This window comes from Pristiophorus japonicus, chromosome 12 (genome assembly GCF_044704955.1).
Source record: "Pristiophorus japonicus isolate sPriJap1 chromosome 12, sPriJap1.hap1, whole genome shotgun sequence".
NCBI lineage: Eukaryota > Metazoa > Chordata > Chondrichthyes > Pristiophoridae > Pristiophorus > Pristiophorus japonicus.
In genome coordinates, this window is record NC_091988.1 from 157556337 (window position 1) to 157576178 (window position 19842).

The following is a 19842-nucleotide window of genomic DNA, read 5'->3' on the forward strand; positions in this document are numbered from 1 at the left end:
TTGACTATTTCATTAATACTATAAAGACTTCAGCTATGTCTTGTGAAAACTTAATTACAGAGGCATGCTTTTTTCATTTTGCTGTTTCAATAAGCACAGTGTCAAGATTTTAATTCTGAAGCTGCATTAATTTTAAAATCACACACCATACTGGCTGCTACTTGCTTGGAATATTTCTACTTATCCTTGTTCTAAACTCATGGAATTCTAAGATAGTTGTAATTTGATATCAGAATAAACCCTTCCAAAACATTTGCATCTTGAGATTTCACGGATCCAGCACTCATCACAGATGTGACAGAATCCAACAATCCTTTATATGGAGGTGATGCACAGATTGGCCACTGGAGGGTAGTAAGGTATTGCAGATCACAATGTATTGCCCAGACCATTAGCATCCTCGACCAGGCCAACATCCCCAGCATCGAAGCACTGACCACACTTAATCAGCTCCGCTGGGCAGGCCACATCGTTCGCATGCCAGACACGAGACTCCCAAAGCAAGCGCTCTACTCAGAACTCCTTCACGGCAAACGAGCCAAAGGTGGGCAGAGGAAACGTTACAGGGACACCCTCAAGGCCTCCCTGAAAAAGTGCAACATTCCCACTAACACCTGGGAGTCCCTGGCCAAAGACCGCCCTAAGTGGAGGAAGTGCATCCGGGAGGGCGCTGAGCTCCTCGAGTCTCATCGCCGAGAGCATGCAGAAATCAAGCGCAGGCAGCGGAAGGAGCATGTGGCAAATCAGTCCCACCCATCCCTTCCCTCAACGACTATCTGTCCCACCTGTGACAGGGGCTGTGGTGCTCGTATTGGACTGTTCAGCCACCCAAGAGCTCATTTTAAGAGTGGAAACAAGTCTTCCTCGATTCCGAAGGACTGCCTATAATGATGATGATGATGATGATGATGGTTAAGCTTCATTTTGCCAAACCTATTCTCTATTTGATAGGATCACAATCCTCCATTACCACAAATCCTGCAGTCGAGTTTCCCCGCATTGTAGAAATCCCAGGCATCAGTACACCCAAAGTGATTAGCCTCAACCTGGGAGACCACCTTCTTGATCATGGCCTCAGGGGCAGCCCAGAGAATTTGACTCAAAGGCTTGGAAATTCATTCACGCCTGTTTTTGGGCATGAACGGAATGGCGGCAAGAACTGCAGTAATGGGCAAGAGGACCAGGCAATATTGGTCCCCTTGTGTCATCTGGAGGGGACCGGTGTACTGCAGGAACTGAGTCGTTCCCCAAGAAGCCATTCACAGGTTGAGAGGAGGTGCAAAATAGGCCGCCTAGGATGCCTGCTGAAGGCTTGCGGTAAGTGCGAAGGGTGAGCAGTTACAATGGGCCTAAATTTGCCCAGGAGTTGCTCCGTTTTTTTTGGAGCAACTTGATTTTTCTGGAGTATCTTAAAAATCCCCATCCTGCACATTCAATTTGCGCCAGTGTAAGTGAGTTAGTTAGGATTTTTTTTTAAATTGAGTTTTTTTTTTCAAAAGGGGGCGTTACCAGCCACCCACGCCCGTTTTGGCCATTTAATTGGCCAGCTAATAGTTGCTCCAAACTAACTTAGGCCAGCGTATATGGTCACTTGCAGCCGCACAGAAAACCCTTAATGAGAGTTAAGAAATCAGTGCAGGTAGGTACTTAATGACTTGACTGAAGTATGTGAATAGGATCAAACAGCTATACAGGACTGACAAACTTCGCAAAGTTAATTTACTATTCAACAGAAGCATTCATGGAAGCTTAAACTACAAAAATAAAAGAAGTAAAGAGACAAAACATATTTCCATAATTTTTTCAAAATATCCAAATAAAAAATAGAAGTACCTCCTGCTCGTAATTCTTATGTTCTTATGTAGGAAAGTATTTTCATCAACAGGGTTAAGGGAAGTCTTGAGTAAGCTCATTAAAATTACTGGCTACACAGTTATCACCCCCATCAAAACTGACCCCCCCCGATCAAAACTTTTCCCCGCTCCCCCCCCCCCAATCATCAAAACTCTCCTCCTCCCCCCTCCGCGCCCCCGCACCCCCCTCCCCCAATCAAAACTCTTCTCACTAAACAAAGCGCAACCATCAATAATAAATAAAAAATAAAACTTAAGTCCTACCTCAGCCCAGAAAGTCAGCGGGCCGGCCAGCCGGCCGTTGCGGGAGGCCACTCGGTCGGGGATAGGTGCGGGACTCTCGCTATGACATGCAGCAGCCCGGCACGCATAATGACACCACTCGGCCTGGGATGGGGCGGGACATAGGGTCCCACGCTGCAGAGGAGCTACTGTGCACGTGCGAAACCTCCAGTGCGCATGAGTTGAGCTCCCGGCACTCTTAAGCGCAGGGCCCTAGCTCCGCTCCCCAATTGAATTGCCATGCCGCGCCAAGTCCCGGGAGAGTCGGCAGAGGGCCAGAATCCGGGGACATCTTTTTGGTGCCGTTTGGATCGTAGGAATTTGGTGCATCTCACGTGAGTGCGGCGAAAAATCGGGTGGGCCAAATTTGGGCCCATTGTGAGGCTGAGAGGAGCACTCCTGCTCTACCCAACTCCACATTCAGGTAGGTTTTAAAAACTTACCTTTGTGTGTCTTTTAAGGACCACTGATTAGGCCGCTAGATAAATAAAACAGAAACCTGCCAGGGATCATGCAGCCCAAGCTCTACAGATTGTTGTCCTATATGGGAGGAGGGTCTTGCAAAAGGCACAGGACACTTCTTTGCATATTTTGGCATAATTATAATGGGGAATAAGGAAATCGCAGAGAAATTAAACAAATATTTTGTGCCTGTCTTCACAGAAGAAGACACAAAAAACCTCCCGGATATAGTAGAGTACCAAGGGTATAGCGAGAATGAGGAACTGAAAGAAATTATTAGTAAAAAAATAGTACTGAAGAAATTAATGAGACTGAAAGCCAATAAATCCCCTGGACCTGATGGCCTACATCTCATGGTTTTGAAAGAGGTGGCTATAGAGATAATGGATGCATTAGTTGTCATCTTCCAAAATAGAACGGTTCCCACAGATTGGAAGGTACCTGATGTAACCCCGCTATTTAAGAGAGGGAGAGAGAAAACGGAGAACTACAGACCAGTTAGCCTGACATCAGTAGTAGGGAAAATGCTAGAATCTATTAATAAGAATGTGGCTAACAGGGCACTTAGAAAATAATAATAGGATTGGGCAGAGTCAACATGAATTTGTGAAAGAAAAATCATGTTTGACAAATCTATTAGAGTTTTTTGAGGTTGTAACAAGCAAAATAGCTAAGAGGGGACCAGTGGATGTGATGTATTTGGATTTTCAGAAGGCATTCGATAAGGTGCAACACAAGAGGTTATTGAACAAAATTAGGGCTCATGGGATTGGGGGTAAAATACTAGCATGGATTGAGGATTGGTTAATGGACAAAAAACAGAGAATAGGAATAAACGGGTCATTTTTGGGTTGGCAGGCTGTAACCAGTGGGGTGCTTGGGCCCCAGCTATTCACAATCTATATCAATGATTTGGATGAGGGGACCATATGTAATATATCCAAATTTGCTGATGATACAAAGCTAGGTGCGAATGTAAGTTGTGAGCAGGATGCAAAGAGATTTCAAGGGGATATAGACAGGCTAAGCAAGTGGGCAAGAACATGGCAAATGGAAGTGGAGAAGTGTGAAGTTATCCACTCTGGTGAGAGATTGGGAAATTTTGGTGTTCAGAGGGATCTGGGTGTCCTTGTACATGAATCAATGACAGTTAACATGCAGGTTCAGCGAGCAATTAAGAAAGCAAATTGTATGTTGGCTTTTATTACAAGAGGATTTGAGTATAAGAGTAAAGGGGCTAGAAATTAAATTTTTGGTGATACTGGTATTTTGTCACCAAAATTACCGTTATGATTCCGCTACCGCTATGAGGCCTAAAATTTGGGCTTCGGTTCGCCCAGCGGTAAAAATCGGTATTGCACGAGGATTCATGGCGCAAACTGCGAATTTTCTGCAACTTTTCTCCGAGGCCGATATCGCTGCGGGAGAGACTCTTGGAGGGCAGAAAACACCCCCCAAAAAAATTACAAAAAACAAAAAATAAAGAATTACAAAACATTCACAAGACACTTAATTATCGAATCATTGCAAACAAATTAAAATATAAAAACTTTAACTTACCTTTTATGCAGGTCTTCATATCTACCGCTGTTTCAAGGGCTGCAACGCAGGTTTTTCCCGGGTGTTTTTTTCAGATCCTAACTTGGCTGTGGGCCAAATTTTTGTCGAAAGCACTATTTCAAGTCTTGCACGCCAGCGGTCCTCTCCCCAACGGTATTTAAAAACCGCCAGCACAAGACTTTTCCGAATTTCTCGGTTCACCATTTTTTGCCAAAAACAGCTAAATATCACAAAAAAAACAGGCGAAAGGTAGGCGAATTTTTTGGCATCGATGTCTTACCACAATTATATTGGGCCCTGGTGAGACTGCACCTGGAGTATTGTGTACAGTTTTGGTCTCCTTACCTAAGGAAGGATATTCGTCATTGAGGGAGTGCAACAAAGGTTCACCAGACTGATTCCTGGGACGGAGGGATTGTCCTATGAGGAGAGATTGAGTAGACTAGGCCTATATTTTCTAGAGTTTAGAAGAATAAGAGATGATCTCATTGAAACATGTAAAATTCTTACAGGGCTTGATAGGGTAGATGCAGGGAGGATGTTTCCTCTGGCTAAGGTGTCTAGAACCAGGGGCCACAGTCTCAGAATAAGGGGTCAGCCATTTACGACTGAGATGAGGAGAAATTTCTTCACTCCAAGGGTGGTGAATCTTTGGAATTCTCTACCTCAGAGGACTGTGGAGGCTCAGTCTTTGAGTATATTCAAGACAGAGATCAATAGATTTTTAGATATTAAGGGAATCAAGGGATATGGGGATAGTGCAGGAAAGTGGAGTTGAGGTAGAAGATCAGCCATGATATTGATGGGCTGAGCAGGCTAGAGGGGACAAATGGCCTATTCCTGCTCCTAATTTTTATTTCCTTATGTTCTTATATTTAAATTGGACCAGCACTGCTTTCAGACGGCTGCGATAGATGCCTATAAGTCGAATGGTCCAATATGTCCACTGCCGCATATTGGGCGCAAAGTCCCTGCACGCAATATTGGACCATTCAGCGCCTATTTTTTCTCTGAAAGATGGGCACAGAGCAATCCAATTTTCAGGCCAAATGCTTTTGCTTTGGCTGCCCAGCCAACTTTACTTTGTAACAGATACAATATATGAAGCAAAGGTAGAAATAGGAAGTATTGGTCACAATCTTTAGAATTAGGAGTAGTGCCGGAGGATAGAATGGTTGCTAATTTTATACCACTATTCAAGAAAGGGGGGGGGGGGAAGGATAAACCAGGTCAGTCAGCCTAACATTGGTGGTAGGGAAGTTAGTGGAAACCATTATCAGAGACAAAATAAAGTTTAATTTGGAAAGGCATAGTTTAATTAAGGAGAGCCAACATGGATTTGATAAAGGCAAATCGTGTCTGACTAACTTAATTGAATTCTTTGATGAGTTCACAGAGAAGAGATCAGAGAAGTTTGATCAGCGTAATGCAATAGATGTATATATGGACTTTCAGAAGACATTCAACAAAGAGCCACAAAGGAGGTTTGTTAAGAAGATGGAAGCCCATGGAATTAAGGGGAAAGAAGTGATATTGATATGAAATTGGCTCAGTGACAGGAAGCAGAGGGTGGTGCTGATTGGATGTTTTTCCAGACTGGGAGGTGGCTTGCAGTGGTGTTCCTGAAGAGTCAGTTTTGGGTCCATTACTCTTTTACATTTTTATAAATGACCTAGACTTGGGTGTAGGGAGCAGCAGTATAAAGTTTGCAGATGATAGGAAAATTGGCAATACAGTATACAGTAATGAGGATAGTTGTAGACTTCAGAATAACAGACAGGATGGTGATATGGGCAGAAGCATAGCAGATGGAGTTCAATGCAGAGAAGTGTGAAGTGATGCACTTTGGGAGGACTAATCTGGAAAGACAGTATACTATAAATAGCACGATTTTGAAAAGTGTCGATGAGCAGAGAGACCTTAGTGTCCATATACACAAATCCTTAAAGGTGGCAAGACAAGTTGGTGATTAAAAAAGTATATGGGTTACTTGGGTTTATAAATAGAGGAATATAATATAAAAGCAGAGAGATCATGCTAGAATGTTATACATCACTGGTTAGGCCACAGCTGAAGTAGTGTGGACAATTCTGGACAGCACACTTCAGAAAAGATATAAGGTCCTTAGAAATGGCACAGAGAAGGTTTACCAGGATGTTACCAGGGATGATAGACTTCCGTTATGAGGAGAGGTTGGAAAAGGTAGGACTGTTCTCCTGAGGACAGAGAAGGTTAAGAGGTGATATAATGGAGGTTTTCAAGATGAGGGGTTTTGATAGAGTAGATAAAGGTTGCTCCCTCTTGCAAATAGTCAATACCCGAGGTCATAGATGTAAAATCACTGGCAAAAGATCCAGAGGGGAGATGCGGAGAATTTTTTTAACTCAGTGAATTCTCGGGATTGCGAACACTACCTGAAAAGGTGGTGGAAGCTGGACATGGGGTGAGGAACTTATAGCATTACGGACAAAAAACTGGGACTAAGCACAACTACTCTTTTAAAGAGCCAGCATTGGCATGACGGGCCAAATTGCCTCCTTCTGTTCTGTAAGTTTCTATGATTCTATGATATCCACAAAACTTTCCCAATGTGTTATTTTTTCTCCTGAAGAATGCTGATAAATATGCTCCCAGAGTCATATTTATCAGCATTCCCTTGTGGCTTGCATTCCTAAACCCGAAGACATGTTTCAGAAAGTATTGGGATTTATTCACTGATGCCATTCCTGCTGTAACACGGCTTTGGTTCTCATTTATAGTGGAGAGCTCTGGTACCCAAAAGATGCTGCATAATGATGTGTGTAGGCAAGCGGCTCTGTATTATGCCTGGCATTGAATGAAATGGAAACCAGCATTAATTCTCCCTGCCGACGAGGGCAGAGGTTCAGGATAAAAGCAGCATGGGATGTAAATGCAAGTTGAAATGGATCACTGTGGGATGAGGGAATACAGACTACCTCACGGCTTGCTGTCCATGTCATCACTCACATCAGGGGAAGCGGGATTTTTGTCTCATGCTGTGGCAAGAGCAAGTTTGTGTGAATATGCTGCATGCAGTGCGAGTGTCCAGGGCAATGTCAGACTGGCTGCGCTAGACTCACCTAGCAACGTAGCAGCGGGAACAGGGAAAGCTGATACTTTGAGTTGCAGCAGCTTGTACCTGCAGAGAGACAAGAGCCCCTGACACCATCTACTAGCTAGAATGGGAAGCTTGATTAACATTCTTTCATAGTGAAGGACACGGGGTCTTGAATGTGTAAAAATCTATTTGTATCAAAGCATCTTAAAAAAGGTAATAACTGGACACACTGTGATTAAAACTGATTTTCGCCTCAACGCACGGAGCCTATTTCTTGCATATACAATGACATACCATTATGCTAATGGGTTCTCTCTCCCTGCAGCAGATGCAGTCTGCAGCACTCATATCCCCACAGGAACACCACCAGCTGTAGCTACTAGAGGCCGAGCAGCCTCTCTCTTCTGTTGCGAAGCTCGCCCTGGTTTAACCACCTCACTGGCTTCTGCCGGCACGCTGCGGGGTGGGCGGTGGTTAGACGAGGGATCATGTGACCCTGATCGTGAGTGGGCTGTCACAGGTGGGAGATGCTGAGCAAATAGGGGCGCGGGGTATTTTTTCCCCACACAGTACCTTCAGCACACGGACTGCAGCGGTTCAAGAAGGCGGCTCACCACCATCAACTTCTCAAGGGCAATTAGGGATGGGCAATAAATGTCGACCTTGCCAGTGATGCCCACATCCCGTGAATGAATTTTTAAAAAGTGAGTCACTCCAAGTCATTGACACACCAGGTCCTGGTCATTGCTTACAGAGAGACAATGGCAGAGGAAACTCCAGCGCCTTCTTAACCAGCAGCAGGTGAGCAAGGCATAGGCCAAAGCAGTTTAAAGATGGTGCGGGGGCGGGGGAAGTAGCATCAGAAAGAAAATAAAACTACCAGCATTTTCAGCTGTTTGATTTTCCCTTGAGTTTTCTGTTGGAATCGGAATGAATCTAATCGTAGGTTTTAGACTGGAGCAATTCCAACAATAAATGCAAACCTGATATTGATACTTGGCATTTCTGTCAGTCAATCATTAATTTCAACCCACAGAATGGAGACTGTGAAATTAACTCCGCATAACAGACAATGCTATCAGAGACTACTTTTCATTTTCCAGGGAAGTTACACATCAGAGGGTAGGAATCCACCTTGAGTGTTCACTCAAATCGGGCGGTATGGCATCGGCAGCCTAATGGAGACCCAGCCACTATTCAGTTTGTTTGAAGTCTATGACGGGCAGCTGACGCGATGCGGCTAGTTTTCCGTTACCGTCCAAGCCACATTTTTACCACCTGATCTTTAATATTGGGCAAGGGAAGAGAGAGATAGAGAGAGAGAGATCAATGCCATATCGATCATGCTTCACTTTCCACTGGATGATTTTCCTGAACTGCAGTAAACTGTTCACCGTCATTCTGACATTTATGACGTGACACTCTTACTCGAATGAAAATATTGATTTTGGCAGTCATCATTATGGGCGTTAGTTGATCTATGCTGGGTCCAACAGTCTCCAGGAAGAGGACTGAGTGAGGCATCCATCTCCTGTTACCTTTGAAGGGGTGTGATCATGGACAATAGTGAGAGACACCCTGGGCCTTCCTTCAACTGCAAGAGTGGGATGCTCCAAACACACCGTTATATGGAGCTGCCACCAATATTGCCAGCAGGTACATGCGCATGTTCAGGATTAGGCAGTCTTTCTAGCTCCTCCTTGCCAGGTAGAGGGCTCCACCTCCGTGAAGTGCGCCATCTAATGGCCAAGGCATGAGTGAGCAAAATTAACTTATTTGAAGGAATCAAGCTGGAATACATTTCCTACTTAGATGTTTAACACTTGGGCCTTAAATGAGAGTCCAGAGCCACAACACTTGGCTCATCAGCTCACCGGTAACACCTGTAACATCTGACTTTAATGGAAACCAGAGACAAAGGGCAATTATTGTGTGGTATATATATATATATTTGATTCGTTCATGGGAAGTGGACGTCACTAGCATTTACTGACCATCTCTAATTGCCATTGAGAAGGTGGTGGTGAACCATCATTGTCAGATGTATATTTGATAGATTACTGAGGGCCACAAATTAAACTGATCCTAAAGTCCTTTATTGGACTGTTCTAATTCCTTTTTAATATGCAAATAAACATCTGTAAGCTTTGCATGTTATTGGTGCTATAACTAGACACAATAGCGGCTATGAACTGGTGATGGAAAGTTACTGCAACTCACACTGATTTTTGTTGCATCCTTGCCAGACTCCTCATGAGTAGAAGCTTTCATCTGTTAAAAGAAAAAGAAGACAGATGATATACAAGAGAGAGAGAGAACAAGCACAGCACTTTCATGACTGATCAATATTTTCAGTAAGAGCCTTTGCCCCAAACAGGAGAGAAGCAATCTCAGGCACCCTCAGACAGTTCGCTAAAGTTCTTCTTCATTAGAATGAAGCCAGTCATGTAATTTAATTATGTATTCCAAGTAATGCATAAGGCTTTGTTCTTTTTTCACACTCTGCATACTAAATAAAGGCGATCAGACAGTTTGCAGCATGCTACAGGCAGTGGCACATCGGGAGATTGAGATGATGTGCGAAGTGTGAGAGAAAAGCTCACGCAGTTTATTAAATGTCATTGCAACCTAAAGGCTGATCCGTCGAGGTCTGGCCCACAGACCAAGGATAATAACCCAGGCCTATTCTAATAACAATGACTTCAGGCTTCATGGTCTAGTATGTCAGAGATAAGAGCAAAGACCAACTTCACCAAGGGATTGGCATTGCTGCAGACCTTTCGCTGTGCCGCACATTTCTCCACTGTTGCTGGCTCCCTCCATTGCTACTTAAGAGCAGGAGAAATTCCGATACCAGTGTTATTACTGCATGTGACCCACTTGCAGGAAAATCCTACCTCCCCCCCTGTTTCAAACAACTCATTAATTATGGAGAAGACCCTTAATTTAACAACATACAGTATAATAAAAAATTGCAGGCCTTGAAATGACACTCAGCAAACAAAAGCTTGATGTGTTTTAACACAAGCATAGATAGAGCAGGATCTTGGGGGTTTTCAAAATGTCAGTGACACGGGGAGCTTTTCAGCAAAGTTGTAAGAAAAGTGCAAAGGAGCTGAGGCATGAAAAACAATAGTGAAACATGGCAGCAGTAATTTCTAGCATATCCAGCAACAAGCTCTGCTGAAAATAGGCTGCTAATGATCAGTTCAGATTTTTTTTAAATACCCTTTGGTCTGTTTGGCATCATCCTTCCTGAAAACCAAGCCTACAGTTTTATCATTATAGCATCAAGTTGTTTCTTAGATCCGTCCTGTGTCCTAACCTTAGTCACCTGTTCCTGGAAACCAACTCCAACTGTTGAATATTTCTTGTGTAAAGATATCACTCCTGGCATCTGTCCTAAACTTTTCTTTCACAACCCTAAAGTGTGTCATCTCCTCCTGCTGTCTTGGTGTATCGGAAAACATTGCTCTGTGTTTACTAAACTGTGCCAGTGACTAAACTTCAAAAAGTACTTCACTAGTTGTGAAGCGCTTTGCGACATCCTGAGGTCAGGAAAGGCACTATATAAATGCATGTCTTTCTTTCTTTAACTCATTAGAACACTAGTTTTAAAACTAGGTTAAAAGCACTAGTTAGGCCACAGCTGGAGTACTGTGTGCAGTTCTAGTCACCACATTACAGGAAAGATGTGATAGAAACATAGAAAATAGGTGCAGGAGTAGGCCATTCGGCCCTTCGAGACTGCACCACCATTCGATATGATCATGGCTGATCATGCATTTCAGTACCCCATTCCTGCTTTCTCTCCATACCCCTTGATCCCTTCAGCCGTGAAGGCTACATCTAACTTCCTTTTGAGTATATCTACCGAACTGGCCCCAACAACTTTCTGTGGCAGAGAATTCCACATGCCCACAACTCTGAGTGAAGAAGTTTATCTTCATCTAGGTCCTAAATGGCTTACCCCTTATCCTTAGACTGTGACCCCTGGTTCTGGAGTTCCCCAACATCGGGAACATTCATCCTGCATCTAACGTGTTCAATCCTGTCAGAGTTTTATACGTTTCTATGAGATCTCCTCTCATTCTTCTAAATTCCATTGAATACAAGCCTAATCGATCCAGTCTTTCTTCATATGTCAGTCCCGTCATCCGGGAATCAGTCTGGTGAACCTTCGCTGCACTCCCTCAATAGCAAGAATGTTCTTCCTCAGATTAGGAGACCAAAACTGTACACAATATTTAAGGTGTGGCCTTACCAAGGCCTTGTACAACTGTAGTAAGACCTCCCTGCTCCTATACTCGAATCCACTCGCTATGAAGGCCAACATGCCATTTGCCTTCTTCACCACCTGCTGCACCTGTATGCCAACCTTCAATGGCTGATGTACCATGACACCCAGGTCTCGTTGCACCTCCCCCTTTACTAAGCCGTCACCATTCAGATAATAATCAGCCCTCCTGTTTTTACCACCAAAGTGGATAACCTCACATTTATCCACATTATACCGCATCTGCCATGTATTTGCCCACTCACCAAATCACCCTGCAGCCTCTTAGCATCCTCCTCACAGTTCACACTGCCACCCAGCTTAGTGTCATCTGCAAACTTGGAGATTACATTCAATTCCTTTGTCTAAATCATTAATGTATATTGTAAATAGCTGGGGTCCCAGCACTGAACCCTGCGGTACCCCACTAGTCACTGCCTGCCATTCTGAAAAGGACCCGTTAATTCCGACTCTCTGCTTCCTGTCTGCCAACCAATTCTCTATCACGTCAGTACATTACCCCCAATACCATGTGCTTTAATTTTGCACACTAATCCTTTATGTGGGACCTTGTTAAAAGCCTTTTGAAAGTCTAAATACACCACATCCACTGGCTCCCCCTTGTCCACTCTACTATTTACATCCTCAAAAAATTTGAGAAGATTTGTCAAGCATGATTTCCCTTTCATAAATCCATGCTAACTTGGACCAATCCTGGGACTGCTTTCCAAATGCGCTGCTTTACATCTTTAATAATTGATTCCAACATTTTCCCCACTACCGATAGCAGGTCTATAATTTCCTATTTTCTCTCTCTCTCTCCTTTTTTAAAAAGTGGGGTTACATTAGCTACCCTAAAGTCCATAGAAACTGATCCAGAGTCTATAGGATCTTGAAAAATGACCACCAATGCATCCACTATTTCTAGGGCACTGGAAAGTGTACAGAGCAGATTTATGAGGATTTTGCCTGGACTGGAGAATTTTAGATATGTGAAAGATTGGATAGGCTGGGTTTGTTTTCTTTGGAACAGAGGCGGCTGAGGGAAGACCTTTTGAGGTGTATAAAATTATGAGGGACCTAGATAGAGTGAAGAGGAAGGACTTGTTTCCTTTAGCAGAGGGGTCAACAACCAGGGGACATAGATTTAAAGTAATTGGTAGGAGATTTAGAGGGTATTTGAGGGAAAACTTCTTCACCCAGAGGATGGAGCTCATTGCCTGAAAAGGTGGTAGAGGCAGAAACCCTCACCACTTTTAAAAAGTACTTGGATATGCACTTGAAGTGCCATAACCTACAGGGCTATGGACCAAGAGCTGGAAAGTGGAATTAGGCTGGATAGCTCTTTGTTGGCTGGCATGGACACGTTGGCCGAAATGGCCTCCCTCCATGCTATAAATTTCTATGGGCCCCGAGTTTGGTCAAACCTAAGTTCCGCCCAAGTACCATCGAGAGGACCGCTAAGATCCTGATGGTACTTTGGGCGGAAGTTTGGTGGAAAAATATGGGGAAAACCGCCCGGCAGAAAAAATGGGCCTTACACGCCGATTGTAGGCGGCAGTGGACGGTAGGTCATATTCTGGGCGGCAAATGCGATCCTCAGCAAAGTAAAGCCGAAGTTAGAGTAAGGCCCAGGGATGGGGAATGGGGAATGGGGAAAATAAAATATTTTTCAACACATGAAAAAAAAATACTACACATCCTTCAGAGGACCCCATCCACCAAAATCGCTGCAAAAGAGAAGAAAACAAGCGCACTAACCTTTTCTTACAGGTCTTCATACTTACTGTTCAGGTAAGACCTGCCTCCACCCGATGGTCTCTTCTGCTGCTGGAGCGGAGGGCTGCCCGGACCAATCTGGGGAGTCAGCAGGCGGACGCTCCCCAGCGATCTTCCCTCCCCGCCAGCATGAGGACCTGACCAAACTCGCTTGGAGGGGAGAGCGCCCAGAAAACATGGAGACTGCCCAGAAAACTCGGCAGAAACCAGCGGTAAGTCGACCAAACTCGGGCCCTATGATTCTAATATCTATGAAGTGCCCTCTGCAGCTTTACTTCTTGAGGCTAATGAGCCATAAATTGTTAGTTTTTTACTCCTGCCTTCTTTGACACTGAGGACTAGCCTTGTTGCTCTCCTCTGCACTGTTTCTGGGCGTGGATGCCCCGTTTGTGGTGACTAGAACTGTCCACAGTAGTACAGATATTCCAAAGTTAATGGACAGAACATTGTGAGCAGCTTGCACTTGAATTTGCGATAGGCAGTTCTGCCCCACAAAACTCTTACACTCATGTACTGAAAGGAAAATCTGACACGGTGAGAGGATGAATCAACTAATAGCACCAGATCTCTTTCAAATTCCTCCTTGGCATGGTCTACGCCGCCCATGGAGTATATGAAGCTTCTACTTTGCCTTTTATAGCAGTACCATACATTTGACACTGATCGTCCCAGGTAGGCACCCTGTCGAGCTCTCTTTGTGGCAGATTCTCGGTCTCCTGTGAGTTCCGGCTCCTTTGATCCCATTACCACTAAACTGCTGACCACCCAACTCCCTTTTCCGGCCCCCCCATGCTAGCTGACATTGTCAATGGTTCCCTCCCCTCTGGTACTGTCACTCTCTCTTTCAAACCTGGCATCACCACCTTCGCCTCCTCAAAAAACTCACCCTTGGCCCTTCTGTCCTTGAAAAAGTCCACCCCGTCCCCAAAGTCCGTGAACGTGTTGTCACCTCCCAAATTCGTGCCCACATTTCCTGCAACTCCATGTTTGAATCTCTCCAATCAGGTTTGTGACCCTGCCACAGGCACTAAAACAGCCCGAAACAAAGTCACAAATAGCATCCACTGTGACTGTCACCGTGGTCCCTCATCGCCATTCTCGGCCCTTTATTTCATGAGTAAAATTATAAAATGCATCAGTGCCTGGAACTGTGTTCTATTGAATTGGGTAATAATTATACCCTGGTTATATTACAGGTTTGCACCTCTACGGAGAATGACCCAATATATACTGCTATATGGAATAGGAAGCTGTGCGAAGATATGTACCGATTTCTCACTGACGTCCAAATGCAGGCTAAATTTTAATGTGATCAAAGAAAGTCTGCTCTCGGTTAATATTAAATTGTTTAAAAATGAAATTTACAATTTATAATTTCACTTTGCAGCAAGTCCAGTTCTGTTATGACTTTTTAAAAATGATGGTGAGTTTTGTTTCCGAAGCAGATCATGTAGATACAATCCAAACTGTAAATAGAAAATGGGATGTCAGCAAGGTCAAACCAGAAATGGTATGGGTGTATCTTCCTACACTGATCTCACACTGTGAAAAGCACTTCAGCAACTTCACTCCTGGGTGATGCTTTATGACAATGTGAAGGCAGAACCACATCACACGGACACAGAATATGTAGTTCAAGAGCCAGGGGTGTCCTTCAATTTTTAATATCAGTTCATCAAGTTAATGACATTCCATCTATTTGTTCAAGGTTTGTACTTTATCTGCATGAACTACTTAGGGAACAAGTCTCTACATCATTTTTTAAAAGTCACAAAGAATTATGGTTCATGTATTTTGATTTTTCTGTATTTTAATTTAGAAGAATCTTGTTATTTTGAACAACAATCGGTGATGAATTTGTCATGAGAACTGGTTTGGAGTTGTCACCAAATCCAACAGAATGAGGCAGCCAAATTGTAGAACATATTTCACAGAAAGTCTGTGATGAGAAAAATGCCATTTGGCCCATCAATTCTGCTCCTTTTAACAGTCCACGTATCCCATCCTCAAACTCACCCACCCACCAACTTGGCTCTCCAGAATCCGGTCTTCCTAAAATATACGTGAATCAAACAGATTTATTAACATTTCTAAAACCCTTAACCCTCTTTTCTTGCCAGATTTTGTTCCTGTTCCTTTGTAAATGTGCTTAATTGACCCAGGATTCGCTACTCTCTCTCTGAGGACTATTCCATTTATCCATTAGCTTGTGAGGAAAAGAAAATGCATCAAGTTACTAAATTGTGCAAGAGGCTTGTGAATGTAGGTGTCGCCGAGAGCATGCAGAAAGCAAGCGCAGGCAGCAGAAGGAGCGTGCGGCAAACCAATCCCACCCATCCTTTCCTTCAACGACTGTCTGTCCCACCTGTGACAGAGACTGCTATTCCCGTATTGGATTGTTCAGTCACCTAAGAACGCACTTTTAGAGTGGAAGCAAGTCTTCCTCGATTTCGAGGGACTGCCTATGATGATCACTGTGGGAGCACAAGCCCACATTTCTGAAATGCTTCGCTTGGTCTGGAGATATCGAAAGGGTTAAACATTGGAAGATTCAAGATTGGATTAATCATCATCATCATCAGGTCCCTCGGAATCGAGGAAGACTTGCTTCCACTCTCAACATGAGTTCTTAGGTGGCTGTACAGTCCAATACAAGAACCACAGTCCCTGTCACAGGTGGGACAGATAATCGTTGAGGGAATGGGTGGGTGGGGTTGGTTTGCTGCATGCTCTTTCCGCAGCCTGCGCTTGATTTCTGCATGCTCTTGGCGAAGAGACTTGAGGAGCTCAGCGCCCTCCAGGATGCACTTCCTCCACTTAGGGTGGTCTTTGGCCAGGGACTCCCAGGTGTCAGTGGGGATGTTGCATTTTATCAGGGAGGCTTTGAGGGTGTCCTTGTAACATTTCCGCTGCCCACCACGTGAAGGAGTTCCGAGTAGAGCACTTACTTTGGGAGTCTTGTGTCTGGCATGCAAACTATGTGGCCTGCCCAGCAGAGCTGATCAAGTGTAGTCAGTACTTCAATGCTGGGGATGTTAGCCTGGTTGAGGACACTAATGTTGGTGCGTCTGTCCTCCCAGGGGATTTTTAGGATCTTGCGGAGACATCATTGGTGGTATTTCTCCAGCGATTTGAGGTGTCTACTGCACATGGTCCATGTTTCTGAGCCATACAGGAGGGTGGCTATTACTACAGCCCTGTAGACCATGAGCTTGGTGGCAGTTTGGAGGGCCTGGTCTTCAAATACTCTTTTCCTCAGGCGGCCGACGGCACACTGGAGGCGGTGTTGGATCTCGTCGTCAATGCCTGCTCTTGTTGATAGAAACAGGCTGCTAGATGATCTGTATGTTGAGTATTTGAGTATAACTTGTTTCTATGCGAATAATAATCTCCGAGTTGTGTATAGTAATTCATGACATTGTCTGTATTTGAATGTACCTTGTTACTATGCAAATAATAATCTGATGACATCTTCTGTATGTTAAACGATCTTGTTTGTGTATAGTAATTCAGAAAGCAGTTAGCCATGATTTCAGGACAATGCCATTTGAGTCTACATCGTCTGCATGTTAATTGTCTGTATGGACTATGCAAGGAAACAAGTGTTCAAAGGCTTTTTTGGTATAAAGATGAGAGTTTGACACACAGACGTTGGATACTAGACACTGGAATCTCGGAAGGTGTGTGTCACAAGCAGCCATGGAAATTGGAAGAGCAGCCTTTGTGAAATGTCTCAGTAACTTTCATACTTGGTTTGTTTAGTATGAATGTCTGAATAAAAGACCTGATTCCGCCTTTACTACAACTGAGTGTATGTGTAATTTGACGTTTAAAGCAACAAAATGAAAAGAGCAAGAAAGCTGTACAACAATCACCAGCAACGTGATTGTGAGGCAGATTAGCATCTTCCACATTCCACTTGAAACCCTCACTTATTCTAACTGTACTCGTGTGTTTTAATTCTGTTCCACTGCTTTCAAATGTTGAATGTAAAACAGGAGTCATTTCAAAATGTCTACATGGACAGAAGGTAAAAGCCGCAGGATGACAGGTTGCACCACTGGACTGTGGATAGGCTGATTGTTGGTTGCTATGGTTACTTTGGGGAGTGTTGTGTGGTGTGGGGCAGAAATAGTATTCACTCACATGGAGGCAATGAATGTCATGTAGGGCAGCTGCTACAGAACTACAACATAAACAACTTGTGTTTATATAACATGCCATATAAATATTTCATTTTTACAAAATAATGAAGTGTTGTTTATGGTGTAATTCCAATATTAATTCATAAATGTAGAAATATGTGCTGCTCCCAATAGAGACAAAATATGTCGCAGAATTACTCCTCTCCCTCAATTTGAGTATTTACAATAGATCAGCCAAGACAAAAAATCATAATGACAATGGAGCCAGTGAAAATATGGTGGAGCTACAAACATTGCATCCAGTCGGATCCAGGCTTCTTGTTGCACTGAGTGTAGTCCAATCAGACTAGTTCAGCCAGGTTGGTCCCTTAGTACAGTTGCTCATTCACTCGACTGATTGGCTGAATTAATGTCAGAAAAATTGTGATGCAACACAGCTGGTTTCTCAAATCTGCTCATTTAAATAATACTTTAATAGGTCCTCCTTTAATTTAACCTCTGAATGAGATGACTAACCTTATGTAATTCTTCCAAGAAGAAAAAACTCAAGACTTCCTTTCTAATCCTGAAGCTAATTGGGTGAAAAGTTACAAGCTATCAATTTAACATTCTTCAAACTCTCTTGTTGCAGTTGATATTCTTTTGGTCCCAAAAGGTCTGAAGGTACAGTGATCTTAGAATCATAGAATCATACAGCACAGACAGAGGCCATTCAGCCCATCATGCCTATGCCGGCTCTGTGAAAGAGATATCTAATTAGTCCTGATCCCCTGCTCTTTCCCCATAACCCTGCAACGTTTTGGATTTAAGATTTGATCTTGATGGCTATAAATTCCCATCATTAGTATATTTCAACACCTTGAAAGTTCTTTTATGGCAATGTAGCATTGGTAGATAAATGTCCTTGCCCTCCAGAACAAATGGTTGTGGGTTGGTTGACCCCCAAAACCCCCCCCCACCCCCAAAAATAAATAAATAAATAAAAAGGGCAGTTGAAAAATGTCTGGAGTGTCCCCCAGATCGGGGGGCACTTGATCTAACTGTTTATTTTGTCCCCCAAAAGAGTTGTGGGTTGGTTGAGAACCCAGACCTGGCTGTCCATTAGTGGGAAGTTATGTCTGTTCTTGACCTGGCCACTGGGTGGCAATAGAGTGCTTTGCTTACAAGTGCAGTCCTCCACACCAATCATGGAGGGGCATTTGATGTGACTGTGAATTGCCCTTTGGGACAGAGACGGGTAAAATCCAGAAGGAAATGTAATTTAAGAATTACTGTTGCCTAGGTTATGTTGTCTGAAATGCAAATTTAGTTTACATATTTTTTTAAACTGTGATAAATATTCCAAATTATTTAACAATACATTACAAAATGTCAAGATTATCCTGTCATCATTGCACACTGACACCCATTTGTGCTTTCTCCATCACCAGGAATGGCTGATGTGAATGATCAGATGTTGGGGCTTATTACTGAGTCTTTATTGGAGTCTATGCACGGAGTAATTTTGCTGTAAGTACACTAGTTCACAGTCCAGCAGCACCTCATGTTCAAATCCCCCCAGGGCCTCTCCCATCCCCATCTCTGTAACCTCCTCCAGTTCTACAACTCTCCAAAATCTCTGCACTCCTCCAACTCAGACCAACATCGGTGGCCGTGCCTTGAGACGTCTAGGCCCTAGCTCTGGAATTCCCTCCCTAAACCTCTCCACATCACTTACCTCCTTTAAGACCCTCCTTAAAGCCCATCTTCTTGACCAAGCTTTAGGCCACCTGTCCTAATATTTCCTTATTCGGCTCAGTGTCAAGTTTTGTCTGATTATGCTCCCATGAAGCGCCTTGGGACATTTTATTATGCTAAGGTTGTTTGTACTTAAATAACTTGGATACAAATGTGCATGGTGTTACACTCATAATAAATGGTGAGACTGAGTACTGTGTGCAATGAGCAAGTGTGACCTTAGCTCCTTTATTAAGGTTCCAGAGTGCAGGTACCTCGTGGGTGGCCTGCTTATATACTGTGCTCCCAAGGGATGCTGGGATCCCTTGGAACTCCAACAGGTGGGCCCTCTGGTGGTCAGGTGTGATGCAGGTTACAAAGGGTTAAATACATAACACATGGTGCAGGTACCTGGTGGGAGTTCCATGCCTGTTTGTCGGTCCAGTCCTTGGAGTTTCGGATGTACCACCACTGAATCTCCAGTGAGTAGGATGGCGAACCGCTACCCCGGAAAGCGCAAGCCATCTCCACATCCTGCCCAGCTCTGGCTGTGACATCGTGAGGGACCTCAGTAAACAGAGCTGTAAAAAGGAAATCAGAATGCAGTGAGTTGCGTCCGCTCAGTTCTTTTGTCTTTTCATTGCTAATTAAGAGGCTACAGCCTAGAAATTACTGCTGGCGATATAAAGC

General features: G+C 43.8%; 1 protein-coding gene across 1 annotated transcript in view; it reads right to left on the reverse strand.

Moving 5' to 3' along the window:
* vstm2l (V-set and transmembrane domain containing 2 like) overlaps positions 1-19842 on the reverse strand; it is a 97583-nt gene that overhangs the window by 16501 nt on the left and 61240 nt on the right. The window contains exons 2-3 of the mRNA XM_070895029.1: positions 19564-19733; positions 9457-9507 (exon numbers count right to left, since the gene is read on the reverse strand). Of these exons, the coding sequence (XP_070751130.1) occupies positions 9457-9507; positions 19564-19733 (221 nt within the window). The remainder of the gene's footprint in view (positions 1-9456; positions 9508-19563; positions 19734-19842) is intronic.